This window comes from Ailuropoda melanoleuca, chromosome 9 (assembly GCF_002007445.2).
Source record: "Ailuropoda melanoleuca isolate Jingjing chromosome 9, ASM200744v2, whole genome shotgun sequence".
In the NCBI taxonomy this organism is placed as follows: Eukaryota; Metazoa; Chordata; class Mammalia; order Carnivora; family Ursidae; genus Ailuropoda; species Ailuropoda melanoleuca.
The window spans coordinates 16,537,785-16,562,222 of NC_048226.1; the positions used below are offsets into that span (position 1 = coordinate 16,537,785).

At 46.6% G+C, this 24,438-nt stretch overlaps 1 protein-coding gene across 6 annotated transcripts in view; it reads right to left on the bottom strand.

The window, feature by feature from the left end:
• FAM169B (family with sequence similarity 169 member B) overlaps positions 1 to 24,438 on the bottom strand; it is a 377,511-nt gene that overhangs the window by 344,261 nt on the left and 8,812 nt on the right. For 5 of the 6 annotated variants that reach the window (XM_034667922.1, XM_034667924.1, XM_034667921.1 and 2 more), the window contains exons 2-3: positions 11,618 to 11,751; positions 7,784 to 7,883 (exon numbers count right to left, since the gene is read on the bottom strand). In XM_034667922.1, the coding sequence (XP_034523813.1) occupies positions 7,784 to 7,883; positions 11,618 to 11,751 (234 nt within the window). The remainder of the gene's footprint in view (positions 1 to 7,783; positions 7,884 to 11,617; positions 11,752 to 24,438) is intronic. The other variant, XM_034667920.1, reaches the window with a different exon arrangement.

Below are 24,438 nucleotides of genomic sequence, written 5' to 3' on the forward strand. Positions count from 1 at the left end.
AGGAGATAATGCTAAGTGAAATAAGTCAAGCAGAGAAAGACAATTATCAAATGGTTTCTCTCATCTATGGAACATAAGAACTAGGAAGATCGATAGGAGAAGAAAGGGATAAAGAAAGGGGAGGTAAAAAGAAGGGGGAATGAACATGAAAGACTATGGACTCTGAGAAACAAACTGAGGGCTTCAGAGCAGAGGGGGGTGGGGGAATGGGATAGGCTGGTGATGGGTAGTAAAGAGGGCACGTATTGCATGGTGCACTTGGTGTTATACGCAACTAATGAATCATNAAATAAAAATAAACATAAAATAAATAACATTTTTTAAAAAACCACAATGACTCCTTGACATTGGTCTTGGCAATGATTTTTTTTTGGATCTGACACCAAAAGCAAAGGCAACAAAAACAAAATAAACAAGTGGGACTACATCAAACTGAAAAGCCTCTGCACAGCAAAGAAATCCATCAACAAAATGAAAAGGCAGCCCACTAAATAGGAGAAAACATTTGCAAATCATATATGTGATAAAGGATTAGCATTCAAAATGTATAAAGAACTCCTACAACTCTACAGCAAAACAATAAACAATCCGCTTACCAAACGGGCGGAGGATCCGTGTGATGCTGTGATTTATAGTAAGGAATACATATAGTTGATTTTCATCCCCTGTGTCTGGCAGAGCTTCTAAAGCTATTGCAATTTCTTAAGGGACAAAGGTGTCTCTTGTTATGCTAACAAGGTAAATTTTAGAGCTTCTAAGGACAGAGGCTGGTTGTCAGGAGAACCAGCCATGTGATCAGTCTTGGGAACTTTCATTCCCATCACCTTGACCTTGGGGAAGAAGAGGGGGGTGGATGTCGAATCAGTTGCCAGTGCCAATGATTTAATCTATCATGTTCATGTCATGAAGAGGAGGGTTCAGAGAGCTCCCAGGCTGGGGAACATGAGGAGCTCCACGCCCTTTCCCCATACCTTGCCCTACACAATTCTTCCATCTGGCTGTTCTGAATTCCATCCTTTGATATAAACTAGTAATCTAGTACATCAAATGTTTCTTTGAGTTCTGTGAGCCGCTCTAGCAAACAAATCAAACTAAAGGAGTGGGCAATGCTGATTTACAGCCAGGCGGTCTGAAGCACAGGTAACAACCTAGCTGTTCAATTGGCATCTGAAGTTCAAAGAGAAGGTCGTGGAAACCTCCAGTTTGTAGCCAGTTGGTCAGAGGTCCAGGTAGCAGTCTGGGCTTGCAACTGGTGTCTGAAGGGGGTGGGGAGAGTCTTGTAGGACTAAACCCTTACCCCGTGGGATCTGATGCAAGGAAGAGTTCCTCTAACTGGATGGAAGAAACTCTTCCAACGAGCAAAGTTTTCTTAGATATGACACCAAAAGCATAAGCAGCTAAACACAGATAAACTGAGCATAATAAAAGTTTTAAACTTTTGTGCTTCTCAGGACATATCTACCTCTACCCTGTCCCATCTGCCTCTGAGTAGATAGTGTCAGAATTGAGATGAGTGGGTATACCATTCAACTCAATTCTAAACGGGTATAATACCCACTCAGAATTCAACCCATTGAGTTGAACAGTGTAACACTCAGCTGGTATATGGAGAATTACTTGGTGCTGTGTGGGAAAACACCCCCTCCACACATTGGAAACGGAGTCTCAGAACACATGTAATATGAATAGACATTTTGCAAGAGAAGACACACACACGGCCAACAGGTACGTGACAAAGGGATCACTATCGCTAACCATCAGGGAAATGCAAACCAAAATAATGAGACATTACCTCGTATCTGTTAGAACGGCTAGTATCAAAAAGACAAGAAAGAACAACTACTGGTGAGGAGTGGAGTAAAGGCAACCCTGTGCACAACTGGTGGGAACATACATCGGGGTAGCCATTGTGGAAAACAGTCTGGAGGGTCCTCACAAAATTTAAAATAAAATGACCATATGATCCAGCAACTGCACTTCTGGGTATCTAACCGAAGGAAATAAAAACACTGACTAGAAAAGATAGATGCATGTCTACCTACACAAAATCTTATACATGAATTTCCACAGCAGCTCTATTCATAATAGCCCAAAGGTAGAAACGACCCAAATGCCCATCAACTGATAAATGGAGAGACAAAATGCAGGACATCCATACAACCGAATAGTACTGAGTCATAAAAATAAATCAACTACTGAAACATCTACAACATGGTCAAGCCTTGAAAACATCATGCTAAGTGAAAGAAATCAGACACAACCATTGCATGATTCCATTCATACGAAATATCCAGAATGGGCAAATTCATAGAAACAGAACAGATTGCCTAAGGCTGAGGAGGAGAGGTGGGCAGAAGGAAGTGACACCCAAGGGGAGACAGGTTGGTTTCCTTTAGGGATAGTGAAAATTATGTGTGGTGATAAATGTGCAATTCTGTGAATATACTAACAACCATCGAACTGTATGCTTTAAATGGGTAATTATATGATATGTGAATTACGCCTCAATATATCTGTTTATATACATAATGGGAATAAAAGTAGTCTTTCCTGTAGGTTCAAAACATTAACTCCACAAAGAGATAATGCTAAGCGAAATAAGTCAAGCAGAGAAAGACAATTATCAAATGGTTTCTCTCATCTATGGAACATAAGAACTAGGAAGATCGATAGGAGAAGAAAGGGATAAAGAAAGGGGAGGTAAAAAGAAGGGGGAATGAACATGAAAGACTATGGACTCTGAGAAACAAACTGAGGGCTTCAGAGCAGAGGGGGGTGGGGGAATGGGATAGGCTGGTGATGGGTAGTAAAGAGGGCACGTATTGCATGGTGCACTTGGTGTTATACGCAACTAATGAATCATCATCGAACTTTACATCAAAAACCAAGGATGTACTGCATGGTGACTAACATGACATAATAAAAAAATATAAAAAAAAACCCAACACATCAACTTCACAAATTTTGGAGGATAGGGCCATGTCTTAATAATGAGTTTGTGTTTAAGAAGCCCAGAAGCCAGATATGCACGGTAATGAGCTAACTGTCAGCTGGAGGCAAGTCAGCCTTGGGTTGGTTCTACTGAAATGCCAAGACACATTGAGACTAAGTCGGTGGAAGAAGAATGTCCGAGGGGACTGAGAAAAGCTCTCAGCCACCACTCACGTCTCACTGTTCTTGAGCAAGCATTTCTTAGATGGTAATGGGCACCTGTTACCTGGGGATCTTGTTAAAGTATAGATTCTAACTCAGTGAGGCCCAAGCTCCTGCATTTCTAACAAGCGTCCTGGGGATGCCTTGCTGCTGGGCCACAGGCCAGACCACTGAGTAAAAAGACAGGAAACTGAAGCTCAGAGAGGCTATGTAACTGAACCCAGGCCACCCCACTCACCAGGGAGAGAGGACTCGGAAGTCCAGTCTAATTGACTCCAAAACCCAGGTTCTCTCCACAACAGCATCCATGACATAGGTCCTGGACGCCATGTTCCAGGAGAAGCCTAGATCTGAATGAAGGAAGACTCCAGGATGGCATGAGCTCTGGAGCCTACATGACAGGAGGAGCAGTTGAGGAATGAGAAATGTGTGACAGACACGGCAGCTGGTCCAAGCCTGGAAATATCTTTCCTGTAGAGGAACCATGCCTATAAGCTGGGATGGCCCCAGTGGGGGCACCAGGCCAGGGAGGAGACATACGGGCATATCAGTTTGGACTCCTTAAGAATGTTCTAACAGTCAGAGCTGTCCCAGAATAGAAGAGGCCATCCCAGGAGGCAGACGCCCCAGACACCACCTTCCTCATTCCGACAGAATCATACACCAACCTTATTAGCCCTACCACAAAAGAGGCATCATTGGCTGTTATAAAAATAAATCTTAGACAAATCTTTCGGTTCTAGCTATGGGCTCTGAGCTGGGAGACCGATTTTCTTTTTTCCCTTAGTTTTTAAGACGAACAAGGGTTAGATAAGCATCAAAGGCATATTCGTGGGAAAGGAAAACTTTTTCCTTGATATATTTAGGATTGAACTAAACTTCAAAAGATCACCCATCCTTTTTCTCCTTCTGGAATTCAATCACACCACCAAAAATCACCTTGGAAAAAACTGAATCTAATGATCGAAACAGCCCTTTGAACGTGAGCTTCCGGACCCCTGCATCCCTCCTCCAAAGCTAAACAGCCCTGGGTTCCTCGAGCCACATTCAAATGGTTTCAAGCCCTCTCATCGCCCAGTTCTTCTCCATGGATAAGTGCCGGTTTGCTTCCTAGGTGGCCTGAGCGGTAAAGAAGAGAACAGAGCTTAATTGCCCTGGGGGATTATCCTTCCATTAACACAGTCCCAGGTCATGTCCGCTTTCCAGGAGCCCACTTCAATGCCCGGGCTCACCGTGCTTTCTGAGGATGAGAACAGCCATCGGGGTCTGTCTTTACCCAGGTGCTGGAGAGACACATCCTCCCCAGCTCATCCTTGATCACCGGCTGCTTGTGGATGGACTGCAGGACCTTTACCCAATGAGGCAGTTTGGGATCAGTAGAAGGAACAACTCTCTTATGGTTAAAGTTGTTCAAAAACAGACTAACCTGGGGATGATGTCTGGGTGGCTCAGTCGGTTGAGCATCTGCCTTGGGCTCAGGTCATGATCCCAGGGTCCTGGGATCGAGTCCTGCCTTGGGAATCCTTGCTCAGCAGGGAGCCTGCTTCTCCCTCTGCCTGCCACTCTCCCTGCTTGTGCTCTCTCTCTCTCTGACAAACAAATAAATAAAATCTTTAAAAAAAAAAAAACAAAACAGACTAACCTGGCCTATTGTGGTACTGCCCTCTCATCCGTGAGGTATGCAAGCAGAATTCATCGGGGAGGGAATTCAGCTGCCAACGTTTGGCCCGCAGTGGACAAGAAGGCCTCCCACGCTAAAATCCCATGCTTCTGTAACACAATCCCCGAAGACGGAGGAAAAGCAAGCAAAGGCACACCATGATGGAAGAATTCCGCCAGGGTCGTGCCTACTCTCTGTCCGGGAGGGTCCAGAGAATCAGATGTTCTGCCACAAATCACTTCGTTCCCCCCAACCACCCTATGAAGTGGGATGCCCCTTTTTGCAAATGACCGAACTGGCTCGGACCAAATCACTTCTCCGGGTCCCCCAGTCAGGTGGCAGAGCCAGGATGCCAAATTAGTTGTCTCTGACACTGCAGCCCAGTTCATCCTATTCCATTCTGCAAATCGCAGGAAATGAGAAAGGCAAAAGGCCATCCACTGATGGGAATCTGGAATGCTAGGGTAAGCAGTTCTGATTTAATGCAGGAAATAGGGGAAAGACCACAGCTTTTTTTGATAAGGAGTCTTTTTCTTTTCATCTCTGTAAAACTTGACATCAGTTAAGAATTTAAAAATAGGAGGAATAACAAAACAAGGGGGGAAGAAATGAAAGAGAAGGCCCTTGAGAGGTACAGAGGTAACTAAAAAATGGGGGGCCCTTAGCAGTCTTGGTGAGGGACCAGCCTCTGGCCAGAGAAACAGTCAAGACTGAACCCCACAGGGACGAAGGCACGTGCTTCCCAAACCACCTTTCTGGAAAGTGCATCCCAGCTTCTCCAAGAGGGGAGCTGGAGAGCCTCATTACTTACATCCTAAGAGCAGCCTGTCATGAGCGTGAACTGCTTGCTCCCTGGGGAATTCAGAACTCCAGGATGGTTTTCCTTTGCTCCCGGGGTGATCGCGAATGGCTGTGATGGATTCAACTAGCTTCTCAATATTAACTCAAACACGGACGGCTTATCACCGAGCGCCAGATCCTTTCAGATTCCATCTAACCACACGTACACACAAACACACACCTGGCCTTCCCAGATACAACTCTTCCAGCAGAATAACAGAGGAAGCGGGGACAGTATGATCAGCAGTCACCACTGAGCACGCGGGTGAAGTGACAAACGGGTCAAAGCTGTGAAGAGGGTCTAGGGATACCATCAGCTGCTTTCGAGTCCATATGTTTCAAGCCACGGGAGGTGCATTTATGCAACCGTGTCAGCTTCTCAATATGAGATTAAAGAACATGAGGTCTGGATTACACCTGTGCGGTTTCTGGAACTCATGCAAAATTGCAGCGGGCACCATAGAGCCCCAGCCGGTAGGAAAACATTCGAAAACTTTATGTAAAGTGCTATGACGTATGTAAGGAAAGGTCCGAAGTGAGACTGCCTGGAGCTTATGAATATTTATTACAATGCATTCTTGAAAACAACCAAAAAATTAAGTACAGTATAAATAGGAAACAGATTTAGCAGTCAGTCATATGTTTACATTATGCAAATGACAGTTAAAGACCTACAACCAGGATGTTGTTAAACGCCGAAAAAAGGCAGGGGGGAAAGCGCTGCTGATATTTGGACATTTTCTTAGAATCGGCAAATGGTATTTTGAGTTTTTTGACAATCTGTTCAATGAGGAGTGCCTGTGGGCACATCGTGTCACTTTCGCTAACCTGGTAGGGGAGTCCCAAATTCAAGGCGAAGGCGCAGGCAGGCCTGGGGTTTGCACAGCCGCCTTTAGTCGTGGCAAGCAAGGCTTTGTTGGACAGAAACGGGAGTGGTCCCAAACCTCGACCCGAAAGCTCTCACACACATCTCGGCCAGCCCTCAGCCTTGGAGCAATGAAGAGGCTTTGCCAACATGCCAAAAACTCCCAGACAGCCAGCCAAGCACACTCGTGTCTCCACATTAACCAGAAAAGAAGCATTAACAACTGTCTTTGTGCCGAATAACTTTCTCCAGTCCAGGCTGTCACCTTGGGCTTTGTGACACCCTTCAGACAGAGCATCCTCTGAGTACAAACCCCAGGACAGACACACAGGGTGAAAGGCAAAGGTCTATCTCCGGGGGGGCTGGAGAGCCAAAGGAAGCCCCCTTTGCAAATTGCAGTGAAAGACCTCTCACCCCAAACTTTCACCAGATCCCACACCGTTGAAGTAGGGCTCCCTGATGAAGGGCTCCCTTATGAGGAAAGCAATAAATACATGGTCATGGAAGAAAATCTGTAAAGCACAGAAAAACAGAATCAAAGAGAAAATTTCTAAAGTAGAATTGAACTTCAATGGGGACCCCCTTGAAGTCAGAGACTTCAAAGGTGCTTTGCTTGCAGCTCACGGGTGCCCTGGGCCCCAGGTGGAGGGATGGGCTGCAACCCTTCTCCCCTCCCCACTTCACGCTGCCTAAGGCCAACAAGCCCCCAGATCCCTGCCTTGTCCGCAACTCAGCACTCCAAGGAGCTGAAATCAGTCACAAATGCTCTCTTCATAATGCAGGGGAAGATTAAATGAGTTACAGATGACACAAACTTCCCCACCAGAAACAAAACCCCACCCAATCATCACCTTGCAAAAATCCCCTCCCAAGCCCCAGTTGTGCAGCCCCGGGCAAACTGCTTGACCATCAGAGGCCTCGGGCTGCACAGGGCAGTGAAACACCCCAACAAACGGGCTCCACCCCGTGCACGCACCCCCTACAGGTTATTTACAAAAGCAGCAAGTGCTACCCTCAGAACACAGTCATCTCATCGTGGGGCACAGGGCATCCAGTATCTTAACACGAAAATCCACATGTGTGCCAAAAAACACGAATAATGCACTATCAGATGTCTAAACCCTGGAAATACGTCACTTCTGCTTTGATTTTTCGTCTAGGTCCAGCCTCGGAGTCCAGCCACCATTTCCGAAATAGTTCCTTCCATTGGTTGTAAACAATAAAATCAGAATCCCTGTGTTTTAAATCCATGAGTAACTACCAACCTGTCTTCGTGTCCTGGGGATTAACCAAGACTAATATTTTATGCTGAGGTTCGTCACGGTGCACAGAGCAAAAGCAAACAGACGAAGCTTCAAGTTTCACCTGAAAAAAATAACAAAATCGCCATTTTGTTCTGTCATCAAAGTAAGGGCACAGGAAATTACTTACCAATTAATTAGCACCGTATTCACTGCAAGAACACTGTTGCACAGAGGTTAATTTGACAGGATGGAAGCAATGTAAAAATGGAAACCTTACCCGCTCTGAGCTAAACACGAGTGGGATGTGACAAAGGGCTTTCCAATGCCTCCCACCCAGCCAGCCCTCCCCGTCCCTCATTTACCTGCCCCTCTCCCCAAGTACCGATTAAACACCCACTCAGCTGATACCCTTCCAGCCTCTCCCTTCCATAGGCTTCAGGCCCCATCAGCCTTCCCCACCCAGACACCCTTGGGGCCTCAGCCTACGAAAGCTCATGGCCACACCCCCACCTCAGGCATCCGTCTGCCAGGCTGTTCCTCCTGTGGCCACTCCATGGAAACAGCCTGAACAAGCCTGTGTCCACCCCGACGCCACTCAGGCTGCCTGCTACCCTGCCTCAGGTCTCTGCAAGGAGTCTGAACAAACTCAAACCCCCTCTGGGCCCTGCAGACTCAGCTCTGCTTCTGGGACAGCCCAAGGGCAGAGAACCTCTGCTGTGAGGGAGAAGGAGAGGGGGAGGAGGAGGGAGAGGGAGAGATAGAAAGAGAGAGAGAGAGAACAATGCTGGTGCCCTTTTGCTTATGAACAAGAGGAATACCAAGCCTGGGACCCTCCCAGAGCCTTCCGGAAAGCGCTGGAATCTCAGCCCTCTCTGTGGCCATCAGAGGCATTGCTCCCAGCTCCCAAAGCAAAAGGTCAACACATTCCATTGCAAAGTCTGTTTTGAAAACTGAGGAGGGCGTAAGAAAATGAAAAGAGAGGGGTGCCTGGGTGGCTCAGTCGTTAAGCGTCTGCCTTCAGCCCAGGGCGTGATCCCAGAGTCCTGGGATCGAGCCCCGCTGGGAGCCCGCTTCTTCCTCTCCTACTCCCCCTGCTTGTGAAATCCCTCGAAACAAAGAAAAGAAACGAAAGGAAAAGAAAGAAAAGAAAAGAAAAGAAAAGAAAAGAAAGAAAGAAAAGAAAGAAAGAAAGAAAGAAAGAAGGAAAGAAAGAAAGAAAGAAAATGAAAAGAGAATGTGTCCGCTGAGCTAGGCAAGTAGGTCACCTGCAAAAGTTTATGGCAGGCCTCTGTGCTTTGAGAGAAATGTTTCCTAAGGAACTCTGAGAGCCGCAAACATTTGGGTGGCCCCCTGTCTTCAAGTCACCTGCAGGGAGAGTCTCTGGGCTGGCCCACCCAAGGTGGTGATGTGAAGCACAGTTCACCCACCAGAGGGCTGTTAGAGGCCATTAAAAACGTGTACAGGAGTGCCAGGCTGGCTCAGCGGGTGGCGCGTGGACGCTTGATCTTGGGGTTGTGAGTTCAAGCCCCACGCTGGGTGCAGAGATTCCTTAAAGATAAAATCTTTAAAAAAAAAATGTACAAAGCATCGTATCGACATGGAAAGATGTTTATTGTAGACCATACTGTGTTCTGAGAGTGACCTGAATGTTTAAATAGTATATGCAGAAAGAAAAATCAAATGGAGACATGTCAAAATGTTCACAGCAGTTAACTGTGATGTTTTTTCATTTTCTCTGTTCCTGGCGATAGTTCCCAAATATTATACAATGAGCATACCCTGGCTTATTACCAGAAAAATCAATGAGTTTTATTGTATTTTAAATGTGATAGGGCAGTTTCAAGACTGGAAACAGTTAATTAGGACGTTTCGGAGAACCGGAGCAATGCGGTGTGATAATGTCCTCAAAGCACTTTCTCATCTTTCGTTTCGTTTGGAAAAATTTCTCTGGATTCCAGAAGAAAAGTTAAATTTGCTAAAAGCCATGAGGAAGTCAGATGCCACCCCGAATGAGATTATTTCAACTGCTAAGTGACAGGGCGCATCTACCATTTCTTAAGTAACTGCGAAAATGGTAGGAAAACAATTGAAAATATTCTCATGAAAATTTATTTTCTTCTAAGAGGGGAAGCAGATAGATACAAAGTCCTTTCAGCATTTCTATCACATGAAAACAACGTAATTTTAAGAGCTGTCTTATTTTATTATGTTTTTGCTAATAACACTAAAATGATTCACTCACTGCCCGTACTTACATAATAGGGTTTTTTTTTATGTAATGTAATCCCATAAATAAGGGTGAAATGAAAGCAGAGGAGTGAAACTGCATCGTAGAACCCTTCAGAGCTAACTCTCAGATTTCAGGGCTAACTCTTCTTTACACCTAGCCTTCCCCACACTCCATCCTACCCTGCAGCCCCCTACAGCCCCTGGCTCCCCAAAAAATGAGCAGCCTTAACCCTGATGGAGAGCTTGCTTCCTTTTTCGGCTCAATTGCCACTAGGGGGCGCTGAAAGCGTGTGAGTACAATCACCCAGAGGGCTCTTCTAGGAATTGATTATGAACTAGCATCTCCCAAATCTCAAGGAACGTATGAGCGGCACAAGCCACTGTTCTAATGAACTCGGGAACNGAACTAGGGAACAACTTCAGTACAGGGAGGCAAAACTCTACTATGCTGGACAGACAGTAACGATATCATCTGCCACGGGGGAAATCTTCCACGTATAAAACAAGAAAATCTTGTCTCTTTGAACAGATCGGACTTAAATCTGAAAGAAAGGTGACTGAGGTACAGCCCAAGATTCACGTATTCTTTTTATTTACTGCATAGGGAAAAACGTTCTTCAAAATAACGCAAATTTCACCCACATTTCCATCACCCTAACAAACGGTTTTCATTTCTCTCTGTTCTCTCCCAGTCCTTATCCAAAAGGCTATCTTATCAGTGCTAAAAATCACACTGATATAACTAAATTCCAATCAACAAAACTTCATTCCAAATCACAAAATTTTATTTTTTTTTAAAGATTTTTATTTATTTATTTGACAGAGATAGAGACAGCCAGCGAGAGAGGGAACACAAGCAGGGGGAGTGGGAGAGGAAGAAGCAGGCTCATAGCGGAGGAGCCTGATGTGGGGCTCGATCCCATAACGCTGGGACCACGCCCTGAGCCGAAGGCAGGCGCCCAACCGCTATGCCCCAGGCGCCCCCAAATCACAAAATTTTAAAACTGAGCCAAACCTTAGAGACCAAAGAGCAACTATGCCCCTTGTTTTACACATGGGGAAACTGAGGCCCAACCAGGCATTACATAAACACAGGGTCTCATTTAGTCCTTGTAAGGACAGTACAAGGTAAGCTCTGGGGTTTTTGTTGTTGTTGTTGTTGTTGTGTTTTTCCAAATAGGCTCCACGCTCAGTGTGGGGCTTGAACCCATGACCCTGAGACCAAGAGTCCGGTACTCTACCGACAAAACCACCCAGGCACCCCAGCCACCCAGGCACCCCGGTAAGTTCTGTTATTGTCCCAGTTTTAGATATGAGAATGTCCAGACCAGAAAAATTAAGACATGTGCTCAAGGTCACACAGCTAGTAAGCAGCAGATGTGGGATTCATAGCAGGCTGTCTTGCTCACCGCCTTGCATAACCAGACTTATCCTCAGGACTCCAGAATCCCATTCTAGAATTCCTTCTGCTTCTTAAAGTGGAATTATTCTACTGTTCCCTCCAGAAGTTGCTGCTGTTGTTGTTGTTGTTTTTAAATCTATAATACTCTTTCTAGTACTAACGTTCTACTTTCTGGTAAGTTAGATTTTACAGAGCTTTCTACCAACAAGGAAGATCCCACCCACCTGCTCCCCAGTGGGAAGAGAGAAAAGCTCTGCTGAGGGCCGCATCCCTTCCCTAAGCGTGGCATAGTAAGCCAGGGCTGCTTCCTGATGCCTTTCAGGGTCATCTTCCAAAATATCCACTGGGTAAACACCTGCTAGGGGAAAAAAGACAGCAAGAAATGACATTAATTTTATTCTTTTGTTAAAGAGGAAGTCATTTATTTCTCCAAGTTTTTTTTTAAGCATACAAGTAACACTTGCCGTAAAAATCATGTTCTCCTACTTTTTAAAGTTATTTTTTAAAATATCTTATTTATTTATTTGAGAGAGAGTGAGAGCGCGAGCAGGGGGAGAAGCAGAAGGAGAAGAGAAGCAGATTCCCCTGCTGAACAGGGAAGCCTGATGCGGGGCTCCATCCCAGGTCTCTGGGATCATGACTTGAGCTGAAGGCAGACGCTTCACCACTGAGGCACCCAGGTACCCCACTTCCCTATTTTTTTTTAAATGAAAAAATAGTTCTGCATCAGGTGCCAAAAGAAAATAGAAGACATTCCCGACGGCAGAGTTGGCAGCGACCCGCGGGAGGTAGGAAGTTCCACCTGACCCTCCCTTAGAATGCTACAGAAACTTCCTTGCACACACCCAAACCACCACGGTTTCCCAAGTATCTTCCTGGAGGGAAACCACAGCAGCCACGTGCCCAGGCAGGGACCTCACGAGCCCACACTAGCTGGTGGGAACCTCGATAACTCGACAAAACTCAGCTTGAGTTACTATTTTGCCAGCCTCCATATTCGCTGTACAGCTGGATGATATTTGCCAACTCGTCTCCTTGGCGTTGCGCTCCTGTTACGTAGAGAGTTGAAATGTACTGTTGGTAGGAACTGCAAACATACACAGGGAGACTATTGTCCATATTCACTTGTGAGTTTCCCCCTGGCTCTTCCTCAGCGTCTCTTTCTTGTCCTCACACTTGTAGAGGAAAATTATATCCTCGAAGAATCACCCAAATGGATAGCATCCAATTCAGCTCGGAAGCGGCGGTCAGTTTTCCCCTGAGAAGCTGGCCGGCCTCGGACTGGCATGTCCCCAAGTGGGAGGGGGCTCTGCGGTCCCCTCTCTCCTGTGGATCCTGCCTCTGATTCAGCTTTGGGCCTCATGTAGGGGGAGGCTGCCGAAATGGCCTTCTCGTCCTCCTGTCCTCCAAGTCCTTCTGGTCCTCCCATCCTTCATGTCCTCAAGAAAGATAAGCCTTCACGTAAACATTCACAGAAAGAGTGGCTTCCTACCTTTGTCTCTGAATGTCCATTCCTCCTGCCAACTGCCTTTCAGGAAACAGGGGCCGTTGTTAGCTACAAAGGGTTTCAAGTCTCCAGTCCATGGAGTTTGCCTGTGATGAGTGTTACTGCCATGGACGAATTACTGGAGGAAACACTCAACAGAAAAGGGAGGACATCCAGAGCACCTGTGGATCAGGCCCTGACCTACGTACTGTAAGCCCAACTCATGCCCCGGGCTTGATACGCTGAACGTGTCACGGGCACACGCAGAGAGTGACACATTGCTGAGCAAATATGTTCTCCCACTAGTCAATTTATTTTAAAGTATTTGAGGATAGAATGTGTCCCAAAAAATTACAACTATAAATGCGTAGATACAAATGTTTCAAATAAAGACGAAGAATTAACAGTCCTCTTGGTGACAATGAATAAGTCAATGGCGAACTCTGGGATCTCTCCTTCTCTAAATAGGGCTGTACTTCTGTACAGCGAACATATTCCGCTGTGAAAGGCACACGCTTGTGGACACACACACACACGCACAGCCAAGAAAGCCCAGACTCCTCACCGTGAGCCCAGGCGCCCCCCCGCACCTGATAGGACAGAGCCCCAGGCCGAACCTGTACGCCCCCCTACTCCTTACTGGGCCTTCCACGCCTAGAATGCAGGAGCCGGATGGATCCGGGCTGGAATCCCAGCTCCTGACTCAGGGTCCACTTCACACCTGTCTCCGAGACCAGCCCGCCTCACCTCTCCCCATGCTCGTCCTTAGTCTTGAGGCTCAGCTTCTCACAACAGCCTCTGGCCTCACCCCTCCTGCTCATCCACCCTCCACTGGCCACCAATCAAAACCACCCAGCTGGGTTCCCGGGGGCCCAAGGTCCAGCTGGGTTCCCGGGGGCCCGAGGTCCAGCAGATGTTGAGCACTTCCTACCCCTTATCTCACTGAGTTGGCTTCGCCAGCATTTACAAATGAGGAAACTGAGGCCAAGAGGAGAATGCTTGGCTAGTCAGTGGCGGTCAGTGGCAGCCATGAAGGTCTGACTGAGCTCAGAATCTGTGCAAAACACTCAGATGATGTTACTGACCCAGCCCAGAAGGCCCTTTAGAATTCCACGCCCCCCTCCCACCCCCAGTACCCAAAGTCTCCTATGCCCCCGCTCCCCACTCCTTCTATCTTGACACCCTCAAGCCCATCTCAGACACCAGCACTCCCAGAAGCCTTCCTGGAGCCCCCAAAAGGCAAGGGCTCGGGGACCACTGAGTCCTAGGTTCGAATCCCAGTTCCGCTTAAGATGAGAATGAATTTATCCTTGCTGCTTCCGCTGTCCCCCAGGGCCGCACACACAGAACTCGGTGGGCAAGAGACTCAGCCTCACCCCACTCTCCTCCAACCCAGGAACACGGGAGCGCGCCTCAGAGCCCCTTGTATGCGCACCTCTCTCCCATCCCACCCTGCCATGGAAGACCGCTCCCCAGGCCTTTCCCACACTGAGCACTTGGGAAATCTGGGTAGGTGGTTGGGTAGGCTCTTCATCCAAACTGCTATTCATTCTTCTAGAAAGTCAAGTGGCTTCCCGCAGGTATAAAATAAAGACTGTGCGCATTCAAGTAAATTAAGAAGATCCAACTGGAAAGAGGGTTGCTTGAACCCCGACGCACCCAGCTCAGGCTGCATGCCTGCCCCACGAAAGCAGCTTGAATAACACGTTCCCCTAACTGGCCCCAGGAGGAAGGAAAGACCCCCCATCCCACCCCACCCCTCGCCAGCTTATACTCTCTGCTGCTGGAGGCTTCTCAGGAGAGATGCTTGTCAGCCCCAGGCCGCAAGTGCCCTCCCTGAGAGGTCTGGGTCTCCCAGGACGGTGGGATCCACCAGCTCCACTGAGAAGCCGAACTTGGCCCCCTGGGAAAGGGGTCAGGGAGGACACTGTGGTCTTCAGGGCATTGGGAGAGCGGGCACCTCACCATGGCCACGGAGCCCAGAAGCATGGGTGCTCCTGGAGGGGCCCGGGAATGCTCCTGCCTGGTTCCCCTACAGGCTGCCAAGGGTTACCTGGCCTCAGTTCTGGTCGCATGTGGTCAGGAGAAATGCAATGAATGTGTTTTGCTCCTCGCACACCATGAAATCATTTCCCCTGCTGGTTCCGCTGGCTGAGGCTGGGAGACCCCCCTCAGAGAACTCGTTGGACAGTAATCCCAGGCCACCCTTGGCCCTCCTGGGGAGGCGGAGGTTTGCTTTTCAGCAGGAACCCCACAAGAAGAATCAGGCCTGCCTCTGGGGAGCAGAGCCCTGAAAGGCAGAGATTAACCCCCTGAGAAGTGGAGAAAGCTATAAACATCTCAACACTCACAGAACAACGCAGCACCCATGCTCCGTTCCCTTTAAATCCTCCAAGCTGGGCACAACCCCACACTCCTAAGAAGTGTCCAGGGGCAGGCAAACAGGCTAGTGGAGGGGAGCTCAATTCCTCAGCCCCTTGGGTTTTAATTAGTTCTCCTCCGTCCTGGCGGCGGGGCGGGGGGGGGGCAATCCCCCATGAGAAAAGCTCCAGCAGCTTCGCTCTTACACACAAAATGTTCGGGTTTGTTTTCTGGAAATCTGGGTGGGAATGAAAAAAGGAAATGCTTAAGGCAGGAGGGGGAGCATCCAGTGCCCGCTGGGAAAGGGAACCCCTGCCCTTGCAGAGGAAGAAAGACCCCTCCCCAGCTTGGCAGGAAGATAGACTCCCTCTCCAGCCCAGGAGGTGCGTGCGTGTACACACACACACACACACACACACACACAACACACACACACAGGACCCCGAGAGAAAGGAAGCCTCCCACTCCCACCCACCCACCCCCAAACCGCAAGGGCACACTTGGGCAGTGCCCAGGGGCCTCCAGGAAGTAAACAAGGCTGGGGTGTTTTACGCATGCGCTCTGGAGCTGAGCTGGGCGGCCACACTCCCTTCGCTGGTGATGGAAGGCCGACTCTGGGCAGGGGCTTCCAGATGTGAAATGCTAACAGGCTCTAATGGCTTGAACTGAACAGGAAATATTTTTCCAAAGTCAAAAGAATGTAATCTTTTCAGTACAATGTAAAATGCTTTTATGAAAAAGGCACACAGTTGAAATGATAATTCACTGCAGACTATAAAGAAAATGAAATCCCCAAACGAGCCCCCAATTTAAGAATTCCCTTTAAGCATATGTTTGCTGTAGTCACCAGAACAACAACAAAGTGGTACCTCTTAAAGCTTTTTTCTAGAGAAAATACTTAAATCATTCAGGATCTTTGTACCAAAGCTCCGGTTCCCAGGGCGGCCTGAATGGCGTCCCACCGAGCCACTGCCTGCCACCCACTGCCCATCAGCCACAGCCACTACTGGGTCAGCCACTGTTGCTCAGTCCGGAAAAGCCTAATGCTCTAGGGCTTTCCCAGCACTTTTTTGGTCCTCCTGATATAAACAGCAATGCCAATTAATGAACACCCTGAAAGGTCAATGCTTGGCCCTTAGCCACTCATTCAGTATCACTTGCAGAATACTCTCTCCAAATGCTACCTCCCCACAAAGATGAACAAAGTTCTTTCATTTTAGCCAAGTGAGATTTTTCTCATACGGGACAATTATTATGAGAAACAGTAATAGATATTTTAAATTTTACTAGCCCTGCTCTTAAGAATTCTGACCTCGGGGCGCCTGGGTGGCACAGCGGTTAAGCGTCTGCCTTCGGCTCAGGGCGTGATCCCGGCGTTATGGGATTGAGCCCCACATCAGGCTCCTCTGCTATGAGCCTGCTTCTTCCTCTCCCACTCCCCCTGCTTGTGTTCCCTCTCTCGCTGGCTGTCTCTGTCAAATAAATAAATAAAATCTTTAAAAAAAAAAAAAAAAAAGAATTCTGACCTCAATGAAAGCCTCTATCTATCCATCAGTTAACTCCAAGGCATTATGTCACTGGAAAAGCTGACTGTAATCGCTTGATTTTTTTATTTTTTTGGTAGTCATGTGGGTTGTCATTCTTGAATTATAGTTAAGAACAATTCTTGCTCATAACATGTGAAAAAAATTTCAAGGACACAAAATTATAAGGTAGTAATTCTACTTTTATTTTTCAAGAATGGTTAAGGGTGGATATTCCTAATATAGAATTTTTTTTTTTTTGCTTTTATTTTTCACACCAGTGGTCTGCTTTTCCCTCACAAATCAATTTTCTTCTGAAAGGAACTTATAAGAAAGAATCCATATTATAGAAGAAACTGCCAAAGGGGATTAAATGACTAACTGGGGACTTAGCAGGAAACATGGAGACTAGTTTGTAACCAGAGATAGGAGGGCACCACGAGATACCAAGTCCTTTTGCAAGAAGTGTCTGTGGCGTTCTGAACCCAGGTGTCCTACACACCCAAGCCTGTGAGGGCAGCGCCTAAAGCAAGAAGATTCCCAAATGCTACCTCAGGTGCTCAGAATTCAGGACCAGGAATTCATCAAATTTCCCGATTTCTAGTGAAACATGTTTCACTGCACAGGGCAATCCCAGAGCTGTGTGTCTTCGAGCTGTATGCTTTAGAATTCCATACTCATGGGGCACCTGGGTGGCTCAGTTGGTTGGGCATCTGCCTTCGGCTCAGGTGATGATCTCAGGGTCCTGGGATTGAGCCCCGCATCAGGCTCCTTGCTGGGTGGGGAGCCTGCTTCTCCCTCTCCCTCTGCTCCTCCCGCCCCTGGTTGTGCTCTCTCTCTCTCTCTCTCAAATAAATAAATAAAATCTCTAAAAAAAAAAAATTCCATAATCACAAATGCAACCTTCATTTTGAGTCTCCAAAGCTTTCACCCCAGGATGCCTTCAAACTGGGAACCACTTTTAACTTAAAGGATTATGTTTATTGAAAAGAAAAAGAAAAAAAAAGAGGGCTGTTGCATATACAGGTATCCCCCGCTTTCCAGAAGTTCCCGTGACACTGCTTTGCTTTTATGAAAGAGCTCCCTGTTTCCACTAACTGAAGAAATCCAATGAGGACTTTTGCTTTGATGATAAAAGGTGAAAAGCAAAAAGAGTGTTCAGCGTCGGTTCTGCAGTAAGCCCTTATAGACACACTGCATGGCTGAGCAGTGAACGTGCGGTTCCGACAAGCTCCTTCCCCAGGAACATCACCCATCAAGCTAAGCTCCCAGAACTCTGAACACTGTCTGGGAGCATCTGTCCTTTATCTCGATTTATGTTTTGTATCCCTTAGCAAGATGCATCCTAAGGTACAGAAAAGTCTAAGATAGGTTAGTTGTGGGTCTAGGCATGCCAAAAAATGTTTCCGTATACATTAATGGTAACTGATTCTTCTCTTCACAGGGTTCCAGCTTACAAGAGGTTTCATAGGAACGCTCTACTTCCAGACAGTGGGGAAACCGGTAGTGAGAAATACCCACAGTTGTGTGAAACGCTGCCTGACATATACTTTCTATCAAAGAATCTAAGTCTGTGCAGCCAGCACAATGACCCTCCTCGTGCCGTTCTTCTAGACTTTTCCCAAGTGCATGCTGTGGAACACCAGCTCCATCAGACAGGCTGTGAACCGGGCTTCCATGGCCAGCAGGCTTAGGAGGTCTGCTGTGGCACTTAGGGGCGCCGGGGTGGCTCAGTCGGTTAAGCATCTGACTCCTTGATTTCGGCTCCGGTCATGATCTCAGAGTTTTGGAATCAAGCCCCATATCGGGTTCTGCACTCAAGCAGGGAGTCTGCTTGAGATTCTCTCTCTCCTTCTCCCTCTGCCCCACCCCGCCCTGCACACTCCTGCTCTCTCTCTAAAATAAATAAAATCTCATATAAAAAATTTTTTTAAAAAAGGTCTGCTGTGGAACCTAGAACTCACTCCTGGGAGTTCCACATGCTTATCAGCAAGTGGGACATTTAGAAATCCTAAAGCAGTGGTGTGTGCTTAATCCAGCATTTATTTCCCAAATGCACTTAACCAAGGACCCCTTGTCCCGGAACACTGACAGACGACAAGCACACCTTAGCGAAAAGTGTCTTGAAGTAACATCAGGACAGGAGCAAGCATCACTCTCAGACGTGCAGCAGAGGTGCAAACGCCTGGAACCCAACGGCCCACCCAGCAAGGGGGCCACCGTGTCAGCAGAGCGACTGCCTACAGCAAGGAGCAGAAAACAGAAGGTGAAGCAAACGCACCCTTGGTTATTTTTGTTGGTTTTGAAGAGCATCTGATTGCCAAAATATTCTTAGCAAAGAATTGAAAAAAAAAAAAGTTGGAAGACAGAATGTAGAATATGTTAGAATTTTTCGAGCAGATGAGCAAAACTGTCAGGGAACGGAGGCAAGCTGGGGAAAGGTCTGCAGGTGGTGGCGGGAAGGTTTCGTTCCCCAGTAATTGACAGGGAGCCTGACGCTCTGTTATCACATATTTAGTATTGGCCCACTTGCAGCTTGTCATTGCCTTGGCTGAGAATAAATCACTTGTCCCAAATCTAAGATGGTAAAATATGCGGATGACTTTATGTGCCACCCACACAAAGGTTTATGTAATCCTAATTGCTTCTAATATGAAGGTCTCGTAATCTGAGCGTTGGTGCCTCTTACTTTCAGGCAAACGCTAGAAGATAAAACTGTTTTCCCCCCTGCATCATTTAAAAGGATATGAGGTGGGAATGAAACATACTGTTCCTTTTGCATGCAAAGAGGTGTCACACTGGGGGACAATTGTGAAGGGCTGTTTGGGGCAGAGGGGAAGAAACAGCATCTCACATAGATGCTTCCTTAGGAATGGTAACAGAAGAGGGGCCCTCACTCGGACACCTGCAGGAAACTCAGGCTTCCTTCATCCCCGAACCCGAGCCACGTTATGCCATGTGGTCCTCGCCACAGTGCCACGTTTGTCTAACCTTTACTGAGAAGGAAGAAGGCTCTGGCACATGCTCAGGAGAACGCAGAAAGCCTGACTCTTCGTATCCTGAGTGTAACTGACCAAGAACTTGTTAAAAAAAAAAAAATACCAAGCCCCAGTGTCAGTAGCACCACCATTAACACATGGTGGCCCCAGAGCTGATGGGGAAATGCTGCGGGGAGCAACCATCCAGAGAGGAGCCCGAGCCCTAAACCGCACAGCACGCAACAAGAGGAAGAAAAATAATTCTTCATCAACGTAATGCTCTTACCCATTACTCACAGAATCACATTTGCAGAACTTACCCAAAAAATCGAGGCTATGAATGGATTTCACAAACCTTCCTCCAGAAACCATATCCCTATATGTTCATCGATTACACTGCAAACAATAATACCTCTGAAGAGAAGCAAAAAAAAAAAAAAAAAATCGGCTTCTATTTGGCATGCCCAGCCCTGCGCAAAGCAACAAAGCGAGCTGACAATAGACCAGTGCTTCCTCTGCACAACCCAGTTCTCGATGAACTTCTGCATGCGGCATAGTCCTGAGACTCAGCAACCAGACGACCACGCAAGGAGAATGGATGGCGAAGAATGGGTTTCGCTTAAACCTAAAGAATTATTGGGGCGCCTGGGTGGCACAGCAGTTAAGCATCTGCCTTTGGCTCAGGGCGTGATCCCAGCGTTACGGGATCGAGCCCCACGTCAGGCTCCTCTGCTGGGAGCCTGCTTCTTCCTCTCCCACTCCCCTGCTGTGTTCCCTCTCTTGCTGGCTGTCTCTATCTCTGTCAAATAAATAAATAAATAAATAAATAAATCTTTAAAAAAAAAAAAAAAACCTAAAGAATTATTTACTTAGGGAGAAGGCAGTTTCTCCCCAGTTACTAGAAATGTATCGAGGTAGCTACATTTTTGTAAGGGCACTGGACTCTTGTGTAAAACTAGAAAGCAGATGAAGACGCACACGCCGAATAACGACTACTCGCGTCAAAGTGAGTACCAGCTCCGTTTTAAACTGAAATTTTTTTAAAAAAGCAATACTCTGCCTTCTGCGGATAAAGTTTCTAAAGTACTGGCAGAGTGGGGCGCCTGGCTGGCTCAGTCGCAAGAGCACGCGACTCTTGATCTTGGGATCCTTGAGTTCGAGCCCCGTGTTAAGAGTAGAGATTACTTAACACAATAAAAACTAAATTTAAAGAAAAGCACTAGCGGGGAGAAAAAGTATTTGAATATTAATGATAAGTTCTCGCATCAAAATACACCCTTTTACACCTTACATTCACGGAGTGTTTTCCAATCTACAAAGGGCTTTCACACAAGTCCTTGCTTGTTTGAAGCTGACATCAACCCGTGACGTCAATAAAGCACAAAAAGCACTAACCCCCATTTTTCAGATGTGAAAACAGAAGTTCGAAGACAGAAAATTAGTAGTAGGGCCGGACGCAAATGCAGATCTTAAGATTTCCAGCACAGCCTTTACCAACGCCCCTGCTTGCTAATTTATATCATGTCAAGAGCACCAAATGGCAGCTGGTACTCAGCACAGCCCTGCTTAAAATACCCCTTTAAGGCTGAATAATATTACATTACATAATATGTGTGTCTGTGTGTCTATGTGTGTGTGTGTGTGTGCATTTGTGTGTAAAATGCCATTTTGTTTATCCATTCATCCATTGTTGGACACTCGGGCTGCTTTCATTTTTTGGCTACTGCGAAGAACGCTGCAATGAACATGGATTTACAATATTTCTTTCAGTCCCTGCTTTCCCTTCTTTTCAGGTATATATACCCCGAACTAGAATTGTTGGATCATATGGTAATTCTATGTTTAATTTTTTAAAGACCCACCACACTTGTTTTTCACAGAGGCTGCGCCATTTTACATTCCCACCAAAAGTGCATGAGAGTTCCAATTTCCCCCCATTCTCGCCAACGCTTGTTATTTTCTGGGTTTTGTGGGGGTTTTTGATAACAGCCATTCTAATGGATGTGGTATTCATTATCGTTTTAATTTGCGTTTCCCTAATGATTATGATGTTAAGCATCCTTTCATGTGCTTGCTGGCCATCTGCATATCTCCTTTGCAGAAAGGTCTATTCGAATATTTGAATATTCGAATATTATCGCCGTACTTTTTACCATGTACTTTGAAAACCTTGTGAGAAGTAAAAGGCATGAATTCATAAGGGGTTAAATGACAAGGCTGGTGTGGCCTAAGTAGGCTCCGTGCAGAGGATACATTCGCACGACCTGCATCCCAGGGCGAGGAGGCCCACCTCTGCCCGCTGTCCAGCTGAGCCCCACTCCAAACAAAGACAGCAGTGGCTGGGAGGTGGCTGAAGCCAAAAGAGGACAGGCTGAGTGTGTACTGTCATTTGGTAAGCCATTTTAATGTCTAGAGGGAAAAAAAGCTTCTACTTGTTTTTTAAAATAATAATAATATAGTAACACCCTGAAGCTTCTATGACACCTGCTCCCAGGTTCCCTACCCAAGGGTGACATCAGCTTAGAACCAGGTCTTCCTGATAGCCCAGGGTCCTAGGAAGAGTTCTAATCAGACCCAGGTCACATTCAATACCAACCCCACAGCCGAGGTTTGCAAAATTTTCTGCTATGAAGCTATGTTAAAATGTATAACATAAAACACCATGGCCATCATTTAGGGGTGGCAGGCAATACACTGGAGAAAAAGCAGCAACAGTCTCTGCACTTATCTTACAGCCTGGTCAGGGAGACACAAGAACAGTTAAACAGCCCCACGGTACGGCAGTAGAACGGAGCGGGAGACAGGAGACAGGATGACTAGGGAAGTTCGATCTGAAGGCAACCTTTAAGCAGAGGACTGAAGAATAAAATGTCAGCCCGGTGCAGAGCAGGGGCAAGGGCCCCCCAGACGTGCAGGAGGAAGAAAGGAGCAGAGGGATTCCAAGAGCTGAAGGTCAGCCAGTGCGGCTGCAGCATGGCTGGCCAGGGGAGGAAGGGCAGGAATCACAGGAAGCAGGCAGGCAGAAGACAACATTACAGGACCCTGGCCTTGTTCCTGACTTCAGGTTTCAAGGAAAATGCAAGAGGAGGCTGCTGAAAGGTCCCCAACAGGGCATGATAGCTGGAGTGTGAGCTTACTGCTTCTTCCAGAATGCAACGCAGTAAGAAACCAAACCAGAGGCAATGCACGTTGAGGGAGCCAATGACAGTGGCTTGGATCGGTGATGGCAGTGGAGATACAAGAAAGAGATGGCATGTGTGAGCCAGATGTGCGGAAGACATGGCAGAACCGTGGGGTGAGGGGCCAAGGTGACCTTCTCCTCTAACCCCTCCCTTCCACATAAGTCATTAAATTCTACAGGGAGCTTTCAATTTGTGGCAGATTTATAAACTAACATTGGAAGCAGTCTGAGTCTGCTAAGATCCTAGTCCTTTCCAAAGGGGAAAAACTGATGAACCTACCAACAGAGAGAATAAGATGTACATTATTCTAAAATACAAAGTATTTTCCTTAAGGTATTGTGAAATGAGCCCATCTGAAAAGATAGATGAAGCAACCACAAAAGGACCCCACCCTGTCAGTTCTCCCCAATACTGAGCCATACAGGCCATGAAGTTTGAGCAGGAGGGAAGGGCACCAGCTTCAGGGTCACTCAGACCTGATTTCAAAAATCTCTGAACATGGCCAACCCTCTCGGACGCCCTCGCTCTTTGCAACCTTTGTACTACCACTCAATAAACGTTAACTATTGCTCAAAAAAAAAAAAAAAAACAACTCAGAACATAAGATGAAATAAACAGCCACAATAGGGTCAGCACAAACTAAATCAGACCCACAAAGATGTAGATGTTGAAATTATCCAGTATAGAAGTAATGTAAATATGACGTAGTAATGCATAGTAGTAATGAAGAAGGAAATACGACTAAAGAAATTTAAATAGGAAATGTAAAGAGCCAAAATTATTGGTTTTTTTTTTTAAAGATTTTTTATTTATTTATTTGACAGAGATAGAGACAGCCAGCAAGAGAGGGAACACAAGCAGGGGGAGTGGGAGAGGGAGAAGCAGGCTCATAGAGGAGGAGCCTGACGTGGGGCTCGATCCCATAACGCCGGGATCACGCCCTGAGCCGAAGGCAGACGCTTAACTGCTGTGCCACCCACACATCTTGACCAATAAGATTCTAGGAGAAAAAAAGTAGAACTTCTAGAAATGAATGTCTTAAATAGCTGATGAACTGGAAAATGTATCTGAAGAAATTACCCAGAATGCAGCACAGAAAGACACAGGTGTAAAATACGATAGGCAGGTTAAGAAAGAGGCTAAGTAGAATAACAAGGTCCAGTAACAATCTTAACTTAGGTTCTAGAAGGAGAAAACAGGATGAAGAAGAGTCAAGATTTGAAGAAATGATTGAAATTTTTCCATAATTAATGAAAGATACCTATTCTCAGATATTAGAATCCCAAACAATCCCCAAAGCAGGAAAAAAGAAAAAGAAAAATCCCCACCTAGGCACACTGTGGTCAATCTGCAAAACAACAAACACAAAAATATGACCATAAAAGCAGCCAGAAGACAAAGACAGATCCTCCAGGGGAATGCCAAGTAGACCGACAGCAGCCTTCTTCGCCGCAACTATGGCAGCCAGATGACAATGGAAGAACATGTTTGAAGGACAGCAGGAAAATAACTTTC